The 19,647-nt window shown below is 54.4% G+C and overlaps 5 protein-coding genes across 5 annotated transcripts; 2 read left to right on the forward strand and 3 right to left on the reverse strand.

Moving 5' to 3' along the window:
• Nucleotides 1-578: 578 nt before the first annotated feature.
• On the reverse strand, nucleotides 579-3,356 carry AAFC00_000244 (uncharacterized protein; the record flags this gene model as incomplete). Its single annotated transcript, XM_069341845.1, has 1 exon — nucleotides 579-3,356. One exon carries the CDS (start codon nucleotides 3,354-3,356, stop codon nucleotides 579-581), a length of 2,778 nt encoding a protein of 925 aa, XP_069196464.1.
• A 1,214-nt stretch (nucleotides 3,357-4,570) lies between these two features.
• Nucleotides 4,571-6,322, forward strand: AAFC00_000245 (uncharacterized protein; the record flags this gene model as incomplete). Its single annotated transcript, XM_069341855.1, has 1 exon — nucleotides 4,571-6,322. The coding sequence occupies one exon, from the start codon at nucleotides 4,571-4,573 to the stop codon at nucleotides 6,320-6,322; it is 1,752 nt and encodes a 583-aa protein (XP_069196465.1).
• Nucleotides 6,323-7,231: 909 nt separating this feature from the next.
• AAFC00_000246 (uncharacterized protein) lies at nucleotides 7,232-11,014 on the forward strand (the record flags this gene model as incomplete). Its single annotated transcript, XM_069341868.1, has 2 exons — nucleotides 7,232-9,585; nucleotides 9,652-11,014. The coding sequence occupies 2 exons, from the start codon at nucleotides 7,232-7,234 to the stop codon at nucleotides 11,012-11,014; spliced, it is 3,717 nt and encodes a 1,238-aa protein (XP_069196466.1).
• Nucleotides 11,015-13,135: 2,121 nt separating this feature from the next.
• Nucleotides 13,136-14,711, reverse strand: AAFC00_000247 (uncharacterized protein; the record flags this gene model as incomplete). Its single annotated transcript, XM_069341878.1, has 4 exons — nucleotides 13,136-14,070; nucleotides 14,123-14,422; nucleotides 14,474-14,575; nucleotides 14,636-14,711. The coding sequence occupies 4 exons, from the start codon at nucleotides 14,709-14,711 to the stop codon at nucleotides 13,136-13,138; spliced, it is 1,413 nt and encodes a 470-aa protein (XP_069196467.1).
• A 2,545-nt stretch (nucleotides 14,712-17,256) lies between these two features.
• On the reverse strand, nucleotides 17,257-18,567 carry AAFC00_000248 (uncharacterized protein; the record flags this gene model as incomplete). Its single annotated transcript, XM_069341888.1, has 1 exon — nucleotides 17,257-18,567. One exon carries the CDS (start codon nucleotides 18,565-18,567, stop codon nucleotides 17,257-17,259), a length of 1,311 nt encoding a protein of 436 aa, XP_069196468.1.
• Nucleotides 18,568-19,647: the final 1,080 nt, after the last annotated feature.

Raw genomic sequence — 19,647 nt, forward strand, 5'->3', positions numbered from 1 at the left:
TGAGAAGCGGTCTTGTCCTGATGGTCTCACGAGAGAAAAGGTATGGATGATATAGTCGAGTATCTGTCTTTAGTAAAAAAAGAACAAGAAAAAAGAGAGAGAAACAGATATAGGAAGAGACAGAGAAGGAATGTATACATCCCGTCCAGGTTACCATACTTGTGTATCACAGGCCACTTATCTATAGTACATTGGACCAAGTCACAACAAGCATTTCATTCACTTTCGAACCAGAAATGATAAACATTTCACGCCGAAAGGAGCTTCGGTTATGCACAAGTCATTCATTGTGTGTGGTTTTGTTTTCCCTAATTTATATTCGTCATGTCTGTCGTAGAATAACTATCGACTAATAAATAAAAAGAAATATAACATGTATGAAGGCTTTTTCTGTGTGACAGACATCCATCCATTCCTTCCTCCCTTCCTCGTCGAGGATTGTCCAAGCGCTTGAATTTATACCTGAAAGTAAGTAAAGAGAAAGAGGAACCCAAACGCCGTGCTTTACTGTGCATCGAACAACGGAATAACAATCAACCAAGTCGTGAACTGGCATTACTCTTTCTTGTTTTCTCAATCTACTCGTCGTAAAGCTCCATGTCATCGTTATTCGCCTGAATCTCGGCGGCGGCGTCTTCCTCATCCCACATGTCGCTGTCGGCGCTGTCGTCGGCGTCGGAGTCGTGGTTAGGCAAGACCATGATGGCGCCGTCTTCGAGGACGACGCGCGCCGTCTCGCCGTCTCTGATGGAACCCCTCAGGATCAAAACAGCAAGACGATTGAGGACTTCCTTTTCGATCAGGCGAGCCAGAGGACGGGCGCCGTACGCGGGCGAGTATCCGGCGCTGCCGAGGTAGTCCTTGACGGCGTCCGACAGCTGGATGCGCACGTTGCGAGAGTTGGCGTACAGGCGTTTCTGGATCTCGTCGACACGCACGTCGACAATCTTCCTGATCTCGCGCTTGGTGAGACGGTTGAAGATGACGATGCTGGAGATGCGGTTCAGGAACTCGGGCAGGAAGTAGTTGCGCAGAGAACCCATGACCAACTCGCGGGTGGTCGGGTCGATCTTGCCGTCTGGCGCGTTGGGACGAGCGAGGTACTCGGCGCCCAGGTTGGACGTCATGACGACAATGCAGTTCCTGGCGTCGATGACTCTGCCTTGACCGTCGGTGATGCGACCGTCGTCCATGAGCTGGAGCAGAACGGTCAAGACTTCCTTGGCCGCCTTTTCGACTTCGTCGAACAACAAGATGGAGAAGGGGCGGCGGCGCAGAGACTCGGTGAGTTGACCGCCGGCATCGTGACCGACGTAGCCCGGAGGAGCACCGATCATGCGAGACAACGAGTGTCGCTCCTGGTACTCGGACATGTCGAATCTGATCATGGCGCGAGGGTCGTCGAACAAGAACTCGGCGAGGGCCTTGGTCAGCAGAGTCTTGCCGGTGCCGGATGGACCACAGAAGAGGAAAGAAGGCGGCTGGTTGGGGTTCGACAGACCGGAGCGCTGCAGACGGATGGCGTTGGAGACGGAAGTGACGGCTTCCCTCTGGCCAACAACGACGTCGGCGAGATGACGCTCCATCTGCAGCAGCTTGTCCTTCTCCGTCGTCTTGAGACGAGTGACGGGGATGCCGGTCCAGCGAGCGACAATCTCGTTGATCTGGTCGGGGCCCACAGCGTCGGTCAACAGAGCCTCGCCAGCCTCGCCGTTGCGCGCCTGTTCAATGTCGGCGGCGAGCTTCTCTTTCTCCAGCGTCTTGATGCGCTCCTCGATGTCGGGGATGGCGAAGTACTTGAGGTCTGACGCGGTCTGCAAGTCACGGATGCGCTCGGCCTCGTGCATCTTGGTCATGAGCGAGTCGCGCTTGAGCTTGGCCTCCTGGATCTCCTTGCTGCGCTGTTTCTCCGACTCGTACTTTTCCCTCAGCGGACGCAGCTCTTCCTCGACGTTCTGCTTCTCGAGCTTGGCGTCTTCGAGACGCGTGTGTGAGGCGTCGTCCTTCTCGCGGGACAGGGCGTGGATCTCAATCTCGAGCTGGCGCAGGCGGCGCTCCATGTTGTCGAGGGCTTCGGGCTGCGACTCGCGAGTGACGCGCACGGCGGCGGCGGCTTCATCGATGAGGTCGACGGCGGAATCGGGCAGGCGACGCTGGGTCAGGTAGCGGGCGGCGAGAGTGGCGGCCGAGACGATGGCGCCGTCGAGGATGGTGACTCCGTGGTGCACCTCGTACTTCTCCTTCAATCCACGCAGTATAGACACCGTCTCTTGCACCGAGGGCTCCTTGACCAGCACCTGCTGGAAGCGACGCTCAAAGGCCTGGTCCTTCTCGATGTACTTGCGGTACTCGGCCAGCGTGGTGGCGCCGATGCAGTGCAGCTGGCCGCGGGCGAGCATGGGCTTGAGCAGGTTGGCGGCGTCCATTCCCCCCTCGCCCGAAGAGCCGGCGCCCATGAGCAGATGGATCTCGTCGACGAACAGCACAATCATCTCCTTGCTGTCCTCGATCTCCTTGAGCACGCCCTTCATGCGCTCCTCGAACTCTCCGCGGTACTTAGACCCGGCGACGAGGGAGCCGACGTCGAGCGAGAGCAGCTTGCAGGCGGCGAGGTTGGCGGGCACGTCGGCGTTGACTATGCGCTGCGCCAGACCCTCGACCACGGTCGTCTTGCCCACTCCCGGCTCTCCGATCAGCACGGGGTTGTTCTTGGTGCGTCGCGACAGGATGCGGATCACGCGGCGGATCTCGTCTTCGCGGCCGATGACGGGGTCCATCTTGCCCTCCCTGGCCATGGCCGTCATGTCGATGGTGAACTTCTTGAGGTTCTCGCTCTCGCCCTCGGCGTCTGCCGTCTTCGAGTCGACTCGCTTGGTGCCTCTGATCTGCTGGATGGCGTTGTCGATCTGCTTGGTGTTGGGGATGTTGGCCTCGGCGAGACCTCTCTGCACTGCCGAGTCTTGCACGAGCGACGAGATGAGGTGGTCGACGGCGATGTAGCTGTCCTTCTGCGTCTTCTGCATGTCGGCGGCGCTGCGCAGGAGTTTGCTGAATGCCGGACTCATCGACAGCTGCTCTGGCGGCGGATCCTGCGAGGGAAGGCGCACCATGGCCTTGTTGAACGCCCGCAGCGCCTGCTGTGCATCGCCGTGTGCTCGTTCTATCACCTGCTTGAACAGTGACGGCTCTGCCGCCGGTCCGTTCTGTTGGTCTTTGGACAGATCCGGCGGAGGGTCGAGCAGGGCAATGGCCAGGTGCAGCGGCTGCAGCTGCGAGTGTGAGTATTGTTGTGCGAGATCTTGGGCGTCAGACAGAGCCTGAGACGCCCGATCTGTGAACTGTAGGCCAGATGCCATTGTGACGGTGTGTTATTCAGGTCGTAAGGTTCGTGATGTTGTGATTCTTGTCTTTCGATATCTTGTCCCTGATGTGGGATGCAAGCTTTTGTATGTACTTGATCGAGGCAAGGTAACTAAGTAAGTAAGCTTATTGTGAGTGGTGTATGTGAATGGCTAAACCACAAGTCGGGCTGCTATGCTGCTGTCCTTAATATCCTTGGTGTCTTTCTCCTGGAAGCAAACAAAACACGGAATGCCACGGAGTCATCAGGAGATGTCTACAACAGTCTACAACACACCACTCGATGCCAGCGCCTGCCACTTCTTGCCAGTTCCTGCCAGTTCCTGCTAGTCACTTCCTGATCGGGCTCTGTCGCAACTTCTAGAAGGAGCTGGAGAGGTCGACGTCATTCCATCTTATCTGTCTCCCGTCCTCATCTGATCTTGTCTCTCCATCTAATCGTATCTGATCATATCTCGGCCTCCATCGACAAACGGACATCCCCATCCCCCCAACTGCCGACTCTGCCAACTCCTCCGCCATCTCCAGACCAGGCCGTGAAGGGTGGCTGTCGACCTCTACTCAACGAGGAAATGATGGTCGGTGCAGCATCCTCTATCCGCACACTAATCCAGGCACAGGTGACCTTTACTGTATCCTTGTACAAGGATCACTCTGTTCCTGACCACGGTCTGAGTAATCATCGACTTCAAGGCAATATTATCCGGCGTCCTTCTACAGATCTATTGCCGAATATCGATGCAGTCAGAGAAGCCGCTGTGCGCACACCTACGTAAGGTACCTACGATATGGACCTGATTTATTGTGACCCGCATCCACCGCCCGCGCATGTTCCCCACATCATATGCACCCCTCATCCGTGACCACACTCATGGACCGTCTCTGTCGTCCGCCCTCGCATGACATTATCCCGGTCCTGCCGCGGGAACTCAGCGTTGTATCCTGGTATAGCACTAGATATCCGATGTGATGCTACCGTCCATACCTTGAACCGCACGTCGCCTCGAGCCAGAGTCACCTCACATCTCCCGAAAGATGCTGTTGACGTGCAATGGCTGATGCCGGTCCGGCTCCCGATCCTCGATCTCGCCGTCTTCGCTATGCATGCTCGCCCTCCATTCCGTCGATGGCGACTATAAGAACCCATTGATAGGTCGTAGTCGGTCTCTGCTTCTACTCCTCACCGACTGCGCTTTTCCCTCAAAGCACCATGTCTCTAGTCGTCCCTCTGTTGATGCTGGCAGGCGGTGCCCTGGCCCAGAATGCATCTTACTTTGCCACCAGTCACATCAATGCGACTACCACTGCATCCAATGGTAGCACCGTGGCCAACATTGATGCTTACACCACTGCTCTGAACATGAACCTCGACGACATCTGGAACATCTTCGTCGGTCCCGTGACACCAGCTGCCATCACTACCACTGTAGAGGCAACCCCGGTGCCGTCTCACTCGCTCATCCCTCCTCCCTTCATCCACTTCCCTGCTTTCCCTCCTGGCAGAGAGGTGCCGCTGTCCACAAAGAATGAGTCCTGGTCTTTCCCCAAGGACTTCTTCTTTGGCGTCGCCGGCGCTGCTTTCCAGGTCGAAGGTGCGGCCAAGGCAGAGGGCAAGGGTCCCTCCATCTGGGATCTGCTGCCCCACCGCGCCACCAACTACGTGCTCAACAACGTCACTGGTGATGTGACGGACAACCACTACTACCTCTACAAGCAGGACATTGCCCGTATTGCTGCCATGGGCATGAAGCACTACTCTTTCAGTATTGCCTGGACCCGTATCCTTCCGTTCGGCAAGGGCCCGGTCAACCAGCTCGGAATCGATCACTACAACGATGTCATCGACACTTGCCTGCACTACAACATGACCCCGATGGCCACTCTGTACCATTGGGACCTGCCGCTTCTCCTGCAGAACGAGTACGGTGGCTGGTTGTCCGAACAGATTGTCGACGACTTTGTCACATACGCCCGCATTGCCTACTCCAGCTTCGGCGACAGAGTCAAGGACTGGTTCACCATCAACGAGCCCATCGAGGCCTGCTCCGAGTACCCCTACCCGACGGACTACTTCAAGAACTACACCATCGCCGGCGAGCACCAGAAGTTCGTCTGCGGCAAGAACATCCTTCTCGCCCACGCCAAGGCCTACCGTCTCGGCAAGGAGCTTGTCCCCAACAGCAACATCGCCTTCAAGAACAACGGTGGTGGCAAGATCCCCGCCACCAACTCTTCCGCCGACCTCAACGCCACCGCACGCGCATGGGATTTCATGGAGGGATGGTTCGCGGACCCTGTCTTCCTCAACGGCGACTTCAACGCCGCCGTGCGCCAATACACGGACGACTTCCTTCCCCCCTTCACGGCGGAAGAGCGCGCCTTGATCAACGGATCCGCAGACTTTTTCGCCCAAGACGCCTACACTTCGTCCGTCTACTTTGCTCCCGATGACGGCGTCGAGGGCTGCTTGGCCAATGTCAGCAACCCCTTGTACCCCTCATGCTACAACACATCGCAGTACTACTCTCCGTCAGCCGGCGGATGGGCGATCGGCCCCGCTGCCGACCCTCTGGCCAGCTGGCTTAGCAACGCCGCAGACTGGGTTCCCGAGTTCATGCGCGACATCATGCGTAGATGGAACCCCGCGGGCGGCATCGCCATCTCGGAGATGGGCTTCGCCGAGCCGTACGAGAACTCGAAGCAGGACCTGCCGTCCATCTTGTACGACACCATCCGAACAGACTACTATAAGAAGTTCATGGAGGCGCTGCTCATCAGCATCAGCGAGGGCATTCACATCCGCGGTGTCATGTCGTGGAGTTTCGTGGACAACTTCGAGTGGTTCTCGGGCACCAGTGTCAGGTTTGGACTTCAGTACGTCAACTACACCACCCAGGAACGTCACTACAAGGCGTCGTTCTTCGAGTATGTCAACCAGTACTACACCTATCTCGAGCAGTAGACTGCAGGTGGGAAGAGGAAGTGAGAAGGAAGGAAGTGTGGACTGCTAGGATGAGAGATGAAAAGATCAATGACTTTATTCTGTCTAACTGTTTATTTGCCTACCGTTGATTTTGTAGATATATGAACATCGAGTGTACATATACATATATATGTGGATATATATGCTCACATGATATCTATACGTTCATATTCGCTTGATCGCCTCATACAGCATACCTTACCTAAGGTACTTGACCTGGAAGAAAATACAGAGCTTGGGCCATCTGCTTCTCTGTAATTGAAAAGGGCAGGTTCAGAGTTCGGAGATCGGAGGAGAGGCTTGGCATTGACATCTCTCTCTCTCTCTTGCGTCTGATAATCTCCAGGGCTATCACTTTGAGCTACTGTATCACTCCGTCAATCAATTTATCCATCAATTCATCCTCCTCCCTCTTTCCACTCTCAGTCCGACGGGGAAAGGTGCTGTCGCTACTGTATAATCGATTGACACTAGCAAGAATAGAAGAGCTGGAGGGAAGAACAGCTGGGACACAACAAGTTCCTTATTTGTCGGATCTACTCGTATCTACACGGACCTACTCTCACCATCCTGGAGCTGGACGCGCGACTTCCTCTTTCTATACCACTTTGCTCTACCGGCGCCTGCCTCATCAGGCCGCGCCTTCCTGTGGTTCATTGAATTCCTTCGACACGTGACCCATCTGCGCCGCTCTCGCTCTCTCTCTCTCTCTCTCTCTCTCTCTCTCTCTCTCTCTCTGTTTCTATCTATCTCTATCCTCGATCTCACTACATCTCCATCTCTCTCTCTCGCTCTCGCACTCGACTGTCGCAAACAAGGAATCAGAACCCACATCACTTCAAGCTTCCCCCTCGCGGGAACGCTTGACCATCCCGACATCGCGCAACCATGTCCATCACTTCGCACATGTGCATGTACTCCCTGACCCTTCAACCGGCAGGGATGATCACGCACGCCATGGTCGGAAACTTTGTCGCCTCGAGACCCAAGGAACAGCAGGTCGTGCTGGCGCAGGCCGAGAGACTGAGTCTGGTCAGCATCGACAAGGACACGGACAAGGTCACCACCCTCATCACAACCAACGCCTTTGGCATCCTGCGGAGTCTGTCTTCGTCCAGAGTCCCCGGCACGCCGCGAGACGTCATCATTGTGTCGTCCGACTCGGGGCGCATCACGCTGCTGAGCTACGACGAAGTCAAGAACCGCTTCGAGCGCGTCCACCTCGAGACCTTCGGCAAGTCGGGCATCCGTCGCACCATCCCGGGCCAGTATGTCGCCTCGGACCCCCGCGGGCGCTGCACCATGTTCGCCGCCGTCGAGAAGAACAAGGTCGTCTACTTCCTCAACCGGAATCAAGAGCAGCAGATCACAATCTCGTCGCCGCAGGAGGTCAACAAGGCGCAGACGCTGACCTTCGCCCTGTGCGCCGTCGACACAAACTTCCAGAACCCCGTCTTTGCCGCCCTCGAGGTCGACTACACGGACAGCGACCAGGACCCGACGGACATTTCGTATGAGAACAGGGAGAAGCTGCTGGTATACTATCGCGTCGACCTGGGTCTCAACCACGTCGTGCGCGAGTGGGCCGAGGTGGTGGACTACTCGTCGAACCTCGTCTTTCCCGTCCCCGGCGGCCTCGACGGGCCCAGCGGTGTCGTCGTGTGTTCCGAGGGGAAGATCACGTACCGCCACAACAACCAGGAGCCGCGCTCCGTGCTGATCCCCCGCCGACGGGGCGCGCTCGAGAACCCGGACCGCGAGCGACGCATCGTGGCCGGCGTCGTGCACCGCTTCAAGGCGGGCTTCTTCCATCTTCTGCAGACGGACGACGGCGACCTGTTCAAGCTGACGATGGATCTGGCCGAGGACGACAAGGGCCGCAAGACGGGCGAGGTGGGCAACGTCGAGCTGCGCTACTTCGACTCGTTCCCCGTCGCCACCACCATGTGCATCCTCAAGAGCGGCTACCTCTTTGTCGCCTCGGATCAGGGCGACAGCAAGTTCTACCGCTTCCTCAATCTCGGCATGGACATCGAGCCCATCACCAACAGCGCCGACTACGAAGACGACGACACGAAGATCATCCCCTACTTCTTCCCGCACGAGTACGAGAACGTCGAGCCGTCGGCCACGCTGCCCAGCTCGCACCCGCAACGCCACACGCTCGTCGAGGACGTGGACGGCAGAGACGACTGGAAAATCTACACGACGGCGGGCACGGGGATCCGCAGCTCGCTCAAGGTCATCAGCAACGGACTGGGCGTCAACGAGCAGACGCACGCAGAACTGCCCGACGCGCCCTCGAACATCTGGACCGTCGCCAACGACAGATTCGCCGACGCAGACAAGTACATCGTCCTGGGCTTCACCAACCAGACGCTCTTCCTCGAGGCTGGCGAGAACACGCACGAGGTGCACGACCACGGGCTGCGCGGCGACGTGACGACGATCCACATGGGACTGATGGGCGACGTCGGCATCCTGCAGGTGTGGGACAGGGGCTTCCGCTTCCACACGGGCGACGATGCGCAGGCGGCGGACTGGAAGTGTCCCGCTCACCGCACCATCCTCAAGGCCACCAACAACCACCAGCAGCTCGCCATTGCCCTGAGCTCGGGCGAGCTGTTGTATTTCGAAGTCTCGCAGGACGGCAAGCGCATCCAGGAGTACGAGCAGGGCAGCGACGTTGTGAGCGTGTCGGGAGTCGTGCAGGCCATGCACATGGGCCATGTGCCCGAGGGACGTGTGCGCTCGCCCTTCCTCGTCGTCGGCTGCGACGACTCGACGATCCGAGTCTACTCTCTGGATCCCGGCGGCGGCGAGATGCTCAAGTCGCAGTCGATCCAGTCGCTGACTTCTCCTCCGCGCTCCATTGTCATTCTGCCCATGGAAGACTCGACCGGCATGACCACTTTCGTGCACGTCGGTCTCTACTCTGGCCTCTATCTGCGCGCTGTGCTCGACGACGTGACGGGCGAGCTCGGAGACGTGCGCTCTCGCTTCCTCGGTGCGGACGAGGCCAAGCTGTATCCCGTCATGATCAAAAACACTCCTGCTCTTCTCGCCTGCGGTGCCAGGACCTTTCTCTCCTACCCTCATCCCGAGACAAAGGAGCTCTTGCTGACCCCGCTGGACTATCACTCGTTCAACAGTGCCAGCATGCTGCGCTCCACCGTCACCGGAAGCCGAGGACGACAGATCTCTCGCCAGTTCGTCGTCGCTCTGCGTGGCGCCGAGATCTTGTAAGTCTTCCATTTTTTTACCATGCAAATATACTTCAAACAGACAGACTAACAATGCCCAAACAGCGTCTTCTCCATTCCCGACACGTCGAAAAACATCCTGACCAAGTCGATCCCTCTGCAACACACCCCCAGAGCATTCTGCCGCCACCCCGACTTCCGTTATCTGCATGTCGTGCAATCCGACCCCAACACCCTCCCCGCCTCGGCACAAGCACAGCTGCTCGAGGACCCCAACCGCACCGAAGAAGAGAAACGTCGACTGGGTCCCAATGAGCAGTTCGGCTGGCCTCGCGCCAACGGCTACTGGTCTTCGTGTATCCAGGTTGTCGACCCGCTCGCCAATGTGGAAGAGGGCGAAGACCCGATCGCTTACTCTGTCGACCTGACAGACAACGAGGCCGCCCTGAGCTGCGCCATGGTGCCTTTTGAGAACCAGGACGGCGAGGTCTTCCTGCTTGTCGGCACCGGCAAGCACATGCGACCTCCGGGCCCGCGGGATCCCACCAAAGCCGCACCCCCGCCCGTGACCGGATCCGTCCATGTGTACCGTGTGCTCGCTCCCGGCAAGGAGCTGGAACTCATCCACAAGACCGAGTTTCCTTCGCCAATCTACGCTCTGCTGCCCTTCCAGGGCCGCGTCGCACTGGGTGTGGGTAACGAGCTTTTCGTATATGATCTGGGCATGAAAGCTCTGTTGCGCAAGTCCCGTACCCGTATGCCGTCAGGCACTCAGATCGTCGCTCTGCAGACCCAGGGCAACAGGATCGTCGTCGGTGACGTGCAGGAATCCGTCACCTTTGTCGTATATAACAGATCGACCAACAAGCTGACCCCGTTCGCCGACGACACGGTCGCGCGCTGGACGACAAACTTCACCATGCTGGACTACGACACCGTTGCCGGAGGCGACAAGTTTGGCAATTTCTGGATCACGAGATGTCCCAAGCAGATTTCCGACGAAGCCGACGAGCCGGGCGCCGCAAGCTTCTTGGCCAACGAGAAGGGATACCTACAAGGCACGCCGAACCGATTACAACTGCAGCTCCACGACTTTGTGCAAGACATTCCTACGAGCATCCAGAAGACGTCACTCGTGCCGGGCGGACAGGAGATTATCTTCTGGGCCGGTCTGCAGGGTACACTGGGCATTTTTGTTCCATTCGTAGACCGCGAGGACGTCGATTTCTTCACCGCGCTCGAGGGACACTTGAGAACAGAGGATGGCGCCGGTCCCCTGGCGGGCAGAGACCATTTGATGTACAGATCATATTATGCTCCCGTCAAGGGAGTCGTCGACGGAGACTTGTGCGAGAGGTTTTTCTTGCTGAGCAGAGACGGCAAGGAGCGCATCGCCGCCGAGCTCGACCGCACCGTGAGAGAAGTGGAGAAGAAAATTGGCGAGATGAGGACGAGAGTTGCCTTTTAGTGAATGGCTTTTTTCTCCGCTGATCTCTAATTGTGATACGGAAAGCAAGAGTCCTCTCCACCTCTTTTTTGTAGAATTGAAGTCAGATGAATCAAAAAAAGGGGAAAGGGATGAATGAAACAACAACAAAAAGTTCTACAATGCATTCGAATGCAGACAACCTACTCTAATGTCTCTGGCGTTTCTCATATCTCCAATGTTTCTCTTTTCCCGAAGACTTTGGTTATTGTGTATGGTGTGTTTGCACACCACCTGGGGAATGGTAGTCGCTGCTCCTGCTTCTCTATCCTCTCTGTCCTCTTCGGCGTGCACTATATTCATGTTTCGCCCAGGACTAAGCGGGTAGGCATACATGAGCAGGTGCTATAGGTAGTTCAAGGCACGTGATGGGCAAACGATCATGACACATGTACCATGCTCTCACAGCATGCATGTCACATTGCCCTGCGTCACATTGCATGATGGATGATAAATGGTTAGATAGATGGTAGATCATTTCGCGCATAATTAGGAGCAATCAAGCAGTACAGATCCGTCTTCGCTTAGAGCGGCTGGCGAGGGTAAAAAGGCAGAGGGGAGAGCGAAAGACGGGTTGGTGGGTTTTTTCTATATTGTCTTGATCCCATCACATCACGACGTTCTCCATCTGACTACCTTACCATTCTAGGACAATATACACACACACACATGCCAATCTCAAATCTGCATCTGCATATCCATTTACATATCCATCTCGTTGTTTCGCCGAATACACTACAGTAAGACAATCTTTCCGCGGAAAAAAGGCATGCATGGCCTTTCAACGGCTTTGGGTCATAGTGTTTTACTTGCATGTGCACATGTCTCATACCCTAATCTACTCCCCCTCACTCTATCTGTGCTGAATGGAGGCACACAGGGCAGGTAAAGTGTGCCGACACCGTTATATTGGTCTCAGTGGTCTAGGAGTCTAACGCACTATCTCGAATCGCCTTTTTGGGCTTTTCGTTGTCTTGTTTGCTTGTCACGATCACTGTACACTAGATTATGCAAGATGGGTTTATGCAAGATGGGTAAGTGAGTGTCTCAAGCGATGCAAGGAGTTTGACTATTTGTGTTGTTTATTCATCTGCCTGCTTCAGTCCGCTACGGTAGTCCACAGACGTCAGCGATGGATCACATAACTTTCGTCCCAGCTTCTTGGATCGAGTACTCGACGACACCAGACGACCTCAGAAGAACCAAGGAACCCAGGCACGCAACAAAGACAAAGCTGCATGCCCCCACCCTCGCTTAGCATCCTCTATATGCACGTATGCACATAGTCCCGCATGCATCCTGCAGGCATCCTTAGTAAACCAAGTCAACCCACCTGCATGCATGCATGTAGCCCACCCACATGCACGCCATAACTACAAACCTCACCTCACCACTCTATCATACCATCATACTGTTTCCTGGGTCCCCTGTACTTTACCTGCACCTCACTTCCCTCGAGGCCTTGACTCCCCCTTTTTCGCAGCATTATCATCGTCAACGTTTAAAATGCCTACATGCAGTACCTACCAGGCCGTTGAGGGGCGATCGGGGCCCTGGTGCGTGGTTTCATGTCTGTGTCTGTGTCTGTGTCTGTGTCTGTGGCTGTGTCTGTGTCTGCGTACCGAGGTCAGGGGGGGGGGGGTTCTCCTGCGTATACCCACCTTGTCGTGAGGCTTTGAGCAGTGCTTGCTTGTCGAGTATCTTGCTTCGCTTGTCGGGGGTGTAGCTTTTTTGTATCATGCTTGTCTGCGTGTACATACAGTGTGGGCGCATGAGGAAGTGCACGGGGTTACTGCGGGGTAGTAGTATAGCGTTGTCAGTGAGGGCTGTAGTATTCACTGCGTGTTCTGGCAGCCATGTTCCTGAGGTAATTACAAATACCCAAATGCTCATGTTCACAAGTCCGTTTGGCACTCTTGATAGCGAAGAAGAAGAAGAAGAAGATCAATTGTTATGCAATGATGATAAAATACACTAAGAAATGGAAGCCGCCGTCTTTGTATTGTTTTCCTATCCCGCCTTAATTCCGCAAGCCTACTTCCCCTTTTTGTTTTCCGTAATCAGATGGTTCTTTTGTATCCAGATCTAAGGTCCAAAAAAACCTTAAGCGTTGAAGACACCAGCGATGCACTTGGTGACCAACTGCTGGTCGGTGGAACCGTTGGGGGTCTCGGACAGAGCGTAGGAAGAATCGAAAGATCCGGCAGCCCAGCCGGTCCAGCCAAGGTAGACATCAGAGTTCTTCATGAGCGTCTGGAGAGCCTCGCAGACCATCTGCAAGCAAGAGCTGTCGGAAGCACCGCCGCCGATCTCGGTGAGCATGGCCTGGCGACCGTTGCTGCGGAGCCAGGTGGCGAGCGACTCAAAGTCAGACGCGTGGCTGGAGCTGCAAGAAGTGCTGGTACCGCTGCCGTCACCGTCGAGGTACTGGTGCACGTCGAAGGCGATGTTCTTGGTGGTTCCGTCGATGTTGGTGACCTTGTTGAGCGCGGCGGCAGAGCCGTCCGAGACAAAGCTGGCGGCGTGGGTCCAGTCGTTTCCGGGCAGGAGGATGAGGTTGTCGGTGGCGCCGGCCTTGCGGATCGCGGTCACGGCTTCCTGGACGGTAGAGGCCCAGGTGGTGATGTCGGGCACATCGTGGGGCTCGTTCATGAGGCCGAAGGCGACCTTGGGCTTGGAGGCGTACTTGGTCGCGAGCTGAGACCAGAGCGAGGTGAACTGGGCGTTGGTCACACTACCGCCGCTTTGGCCGATGATCTGTCCGTTCCAGCGAGCGTAGTTGTGGATGCTGACAATGCACATCTCGGCGACAGCGAGACAGTTGGACACGAGAGCGTCGTAGGCGGCGAAGTTGGTCGCGTCGAGGGTGCCGCCGAGCTGGCTGTTGACAAGGTATTGCCATCCGACGGTCAGACGGAAAGCGTTGAGGCCGTCGTCAGTGACAAAGTGCTGCATCTGAGTCTTGCCCTTGTCACCGGGGTCAACCTGACCACCGCTGGAGCAGGTACCATCAGTGCTGCAGCCGAAGTCGAAACCAGCTGAAAACAAAGTCAGTCTCTTGATCGTATCATACAAGGACCATATACTGACCGATGTTGACACCAGCATAATTGACCTTGCCGGCGGATGCGCTGGCTGAGGCTGCAGGTTTAGTGGCAGCAACGGAGGTGCGTGCGACCGAGATGGTCGAAGAGGCAGCAGACGTGTGAACGACGACTGCTGAGGACGAAGCCACGGACGAGGAAGCGACGTGGGATGCAGCAACAACGGAGGTTGCAGGCGCCTTCGACTGAGCGACCGAAGATGCCTTGACAACAGAGGTGTGGGTGCTAGAAGCGGGGGCCGTCTTGGTGGCGAGAGTGGTGGCGGGAGCGGCGCTACTGGCAACTCCTGCAGATCGTCAGTGGCATGCTTATCAGTGTCTTGGTGTCTAGTCCTCACCTGAAGCAGCTCCAGCAACACACTGGGAGTAGTAAGGGTTTTGGGCCTGGCAGTGCCATCCTTGGGCACACTCAGTGGCACCAGCCCAGCCGGAACCACCGCCTAAAAGTCAAATGTCAGTCATCCATGGCAACTACGATCATTGTCATAAATCAGCTGTACATTGGGCGTATGCTTGAGCCTGAGCGGCGTAGGCAGAACCAGCTGCCGTGGCAAGAGCGAGAACGGAGGCCTTCATTTTGGCAGGAAGAAAATAAGCGTGAAAAGAATGGCACGCTTTGTTAAGGTAGAGAAAGGATTCAAGAAAGAGTGAATGTGAATGAAAGACAGACTTTGATGGAAGAGAAATCACAAAAGAAGAACGAGAAAGTCAAGACTTATACTTGTCGAGGCTTGTCGAGGCTTGACTAGGAACAGCCCACTTCGGCCCATCAGGATCCTTCCACAGGGTTGTAGGGGAGTCCATCGCTTGCTTAGTAGATTCAAGGGCGTCCGTCAGGTGAATCGGCCTACCTGGCAATTGACAAATACAGACTATGATGCTGAACGGTCCACGTTGTGTGGGATATATGAGACGCTACAAGCGCGATAGTGGGATAATGTGGCTAGCCTGGGCCTTTGACTGCGACCTAGGTCGAACTTAGGATATAACCGAGCCGTAAGACATGGGGAAACAAGCAATGGACAAGCAATAGGAGTGACAACTTGCGCAAGAGCGATGTGCCGCGCATCTTTAGACCATTCTCACAAAGCCACACGGGTCTGCAGCATTAGATATGGATACCTTTACAGAACCGGATGACAGAAAGTCTCATCGCAGAGGCTTTTTCGGAGTCAATTGCGAGAGGTCATGTCCTCGTCTAACGCGGTTCTTCGTTAGTTTGGACAACGTGCAAGAGTAAAGAGGCAAGGCGTGGCAAGCTATGTCTGTATCAGAGAACAAGCGAGGGTGGGTCAGGAGAAATGAAGTCGAAACCTGAAACACAGGTGTCAAAGGCTGACTTGGTGGGGCTGTTTGATCCCAGTAACGGCCATAACAATCGAGACTTCACAAGCTCGCTTATCTCGCGATGCCCAACAGTATCCGAGCACAAGTACGGAGTACACTTCTCAGTACCTCAGCTAGCAGATCATGTAGGAATAAATAATTATTCTTCAATCGATGCAGACACTGGCCTTTTGTCGGAACTTTACAGAGTTCATCGGGAACTTTTTGCATCAGATCGATGGCAATGACTTTAGGACGTCCCTAGAGCCGCTCGGTATATTGCATCCGAGTGACCGTAGCTTCCGTGTAGCAATATCGAGCACGACCTAGCTGTGGACGTTGCCGCCCCCTAATTGTGCAGTCAATAGCAACCTTCCAATATAACAGTGATTTTAGTAGAGGCAGTAATGTCGGTCGGATTTGCGCGCTCTTATGGCATCCGGCCCCCGACCTGCGAGGTCGTCGATCCACAGAACGTTCCACGTCGTCGATCAGCCGAAACGCCATCAAGATCAGTGTTCTGGGCGTCGACACTTTGCAGACAATTCGAGCGACTATTATGGCTCATCGCGACACAAAGAGCTGCCAATAATAGTAGCCGCTCAATCTATACGGAAATTACAATATTTCGTCATGAGATGGTGGACGGCTTCCTATTCGTTTGTATGCGTGAGGTACGTAGTGCTAGACTTGCGATTCATGCTCGATGTCAAGGTACAGTAGCTTTGGACGTAACATGCGTCATACTTACTGGCAAAATACTTCCGGATGTATCATGCTTATGAGCAGAGCTTAGATCTCTTCAGTATTGTCGTGTGTTGCCCTAGATAAAAATCAATGCTGGATATTTTATCCGTATTGCACTGCCTGCACGTTTTGGTCGATGCCGCTCGGCGCCGAGGTACATTCGGGTCCGTATCAACAAATCTCGGACTTCCGTCTGGAGGGCGACCCTGCTCGATACGTGGGTAAACAGACGGCCTACAAAAGATGCTCCAGCAAGAGCCTGCAGGTATTTAGACATATCCTACTTCGGCATGATATTCTTCTGGCTTCTGCCATTTTATGATGGGCTATTATGGCATGTACTTGCAGCGGTTACATCATTTTCACAATTGAAAGTTTCTAAGTGAAAGAGGTCAGACATTCATACTGTGGCTTTGGTCATCCTTCGCCAAGATCAGTACAGTTGTAGCGCACCACAAGATAATATCGTTACTGTTGATATACTCACTTAGCATGTATATCACTAAGAAGTAAGATATAACGTACCTTAGACATAGGACCTACAGAGACGTAGCGCTGCTCACTCACGGCCACTTTAAATCCTGAACATTGTGAGATTTATCTATTAGCCCGGCTGTACTCATTCCATCACAAATCTTTGTTGGTCTAGTGGTCATGATTTCCGCTTGTCATTCTGAATTCAGTCTACAAGCGCGGGAGACCGGGGTTCGATTCCCCGACAGAGAGATTTCTTTTAGCACGTTGCCAGATATGCAGTGACATCACGCAGGCGTGTCAAGCAGAGGTACCTTACCTTAATTTTGATTTTCTTACCTCAGCGTAGCATTACTTACATGCTTGAGGTATTGTGGTGGTAATCATGCCAATTACGATGCGCGTCTAATGCACAGTCTAGGTAGCCTCTTCGGCGCGTCCCAGCACGTAATGGATACGTTTCGATCGTGCTTCTCATTGTTTTGATAAGTGTGTCATTCGATACACAACAGAGCACACTGATCTCCCGGTCATTGCGCGTTCAAGGGTAAAGCAGCCTAGAGCTGTCGAGTTCCTACGTGACAGGATGCACCCGCATCCTAACAAAGGCCATCGTTCTTACCTCGAAGAGCCTGTGATCTGGCAAGGGTGGTGTAGTGGTCTCCCTCTCTTCTGGCCCTGGGTCCGACACACTGGTAGCCGTAGTACGCTCAAATAGCCATTGGTTCCTTTGCTCGTACCCATAGCCATCAACTCCTGTCCAGGAATCTTTTTCAACACGGCCATCCCACCTCAGCTCGTACCCATCATTCATTGGAAATCTCCATGCCTTGGCACATTCAACCACAACCTCAAGCTGGTCTGCCTTTTGGGCGAACGTTTCGAAGACAAACTCCAGACGCTTCAAGCCCTTGAACTCAGTAATTTGAGCTCCCCAGCAATAAGGATTGGGCCAGCCATGCCACTCATATCGGCGGCGTTTGGCCGCCTCATCCAGCATTCGATATCGTGAGGTACTTGTCTGTGTGCGAATCCAACCATCGCCATAACCAGGTTCGATCGCCAGCTGTGGTGTCGTATCAGTATCGCTGAACGAGCAAGAGCCCTCGATTGGTGCATCTTCCCACGTCCACCATTCTGTCCGACCCAGCCGCAGAATCAACGTGTCGATAATGCGCGGAACGTTGGGGTTCGATGATGGCATCTCCATGCCACTTAATCTTTGGGTCGCCGGGGAGGTATTATCGCTGTCTGTCATTCCCTCTGCAGACGATGTCACACTATGGTGATCTGTACTTGCGCTAGTATCAGTCTGCAAGGTGACTCCTAACTTGGAGCTCTCGAATCGTCGTTCTGTTCTGAGATCCCGAGCACATCGTGATAGGTTTTGACTTTCCAGGTGGACTTGTTGTATCGTCATATCAACCGAGTGCAATGCAGCAAACTGCCACGATGTCAATTTGCGTAAAACTTGCATCCCCCTCCTAGCATGAGGAGGTATGTGATGAATATCATCATGGTAGACAATGATAGGATTCAAGGTTATCGGAAGCTGGTATGTCTCTATATATATAGCCCTGCAAGTCAACAACAGCTCAACCGCTATGCTGCGAGGACCAGATGCGCCAGGTCTCACAAAAGGCTCGTGGTTTCTTTCAGGTCTAGAAGGACCTGCATAGGCAGATAGTGCGTGCTCGAAGATGAGATCTCTCAGCTCCCTTGGAATTGTAGCGAAGAGTGGGCACTGATCTTGTGAATGGATGTCTTTGCGCTTGGAGAGCTGGACTGCGAGTGGCTCTACTTCTACTTGCACTGGCACAGGCGCTGGTGGTCCAGGTACGCGAGGTGGACGTCCCCGGTGTCTGGCTATGCGTGGATTCAGCATTGTAGATTGATATGGCCTTAATTCAACACGATATCAGTGTCTTGAATAATGGAATAAAGCATGGTTCAAGGCTCCCATCCTGACTAGTCTTTACATGCAACGCAAGGTGGCTTGGGCACACGGAAATAAGCCCGCTATTGTACATTAGGCAGCCGCAACAAGAGTGATGACTATTGGCTTGCTGCCTGGAGAAAACTTGTTTAAAGCAGCCTTAAACAAGAATCACAATATCCATGTTATCGCTGATAAGCGAAGCGATGATTTAGTGCGCTACCGGCAATGACATACCTATACTGCGGGGAAATATTGCCGCGCAACTTGTGTTCCAGACTCGTGGACAACGATTTCAGCGACGTCTAACTCAACACCGCAGTGTGTAATATCTGGTAGTAATGCATAACCACTCAGGCCCAAGTGGCCCAAGGTAAGGTCAAAGTGAGGTAAGGTAAGGTACATTTGGCATGGTCGGCTCGTCAGATCTGGCCGGTGGTCCGCGCGACGCTGCGGAGCACCTCCGTCCTGACCCAATTGAGCTTGGTCTACACTGTGCCAAATCACATCTCTAGACCACTTCTTGTCTCCAAACTTGCAGAGTCTTGCCGTTTACGGCGTATACAGCGCATGGAGTCTCAGACGGCAATTAACCCTACATAGACAGCATCATAGAATATCGAGGCCTCGACCGCCACCATCATCATGGCTTGACCCTCGACCGTTGAGATTTAACGTCTTCGCACACGGCAATGCCATTCATGTTTCTAACCATGATGAGCGCTAAACATTCGACGAATCTCCGTAACGCGACATCCAAGATTGCGGTGATCGAGAAAACCTTACCCAAAGCGCTACAGACATCATTTTCGAGCATCATCGGATTCTTGACTTCCAACCAGCCTGCATCTATAGATCTGACGGTTATGGCTTCACACATACGGAGTTCAACACAGATTCTCCGGTCAATAGTCGGGGCTCAAACACGTTGGCACCGTTGAGATTTCCCTCTTTTCTGTTCCTCATTTTCGGTAATGTGTCTCATACATGTGAATGATGGCCAATCTGCGAGGGCACTACTCTGAGGTC

Source organism: Neodothiora populina, assembly GCF_041146345.1.
Source record: "Neodothiora populina strain CPC 39397 chromosome Unknown canker_contig_1, whole genome shotgun sequence".
Classification (NCBI taxonomy): Eukaryota; Fungi; Ascomycota; class Dothideomycetes; order Dothideales; family Dothioraceae; genus Neodothiora; species Neodothiora populina.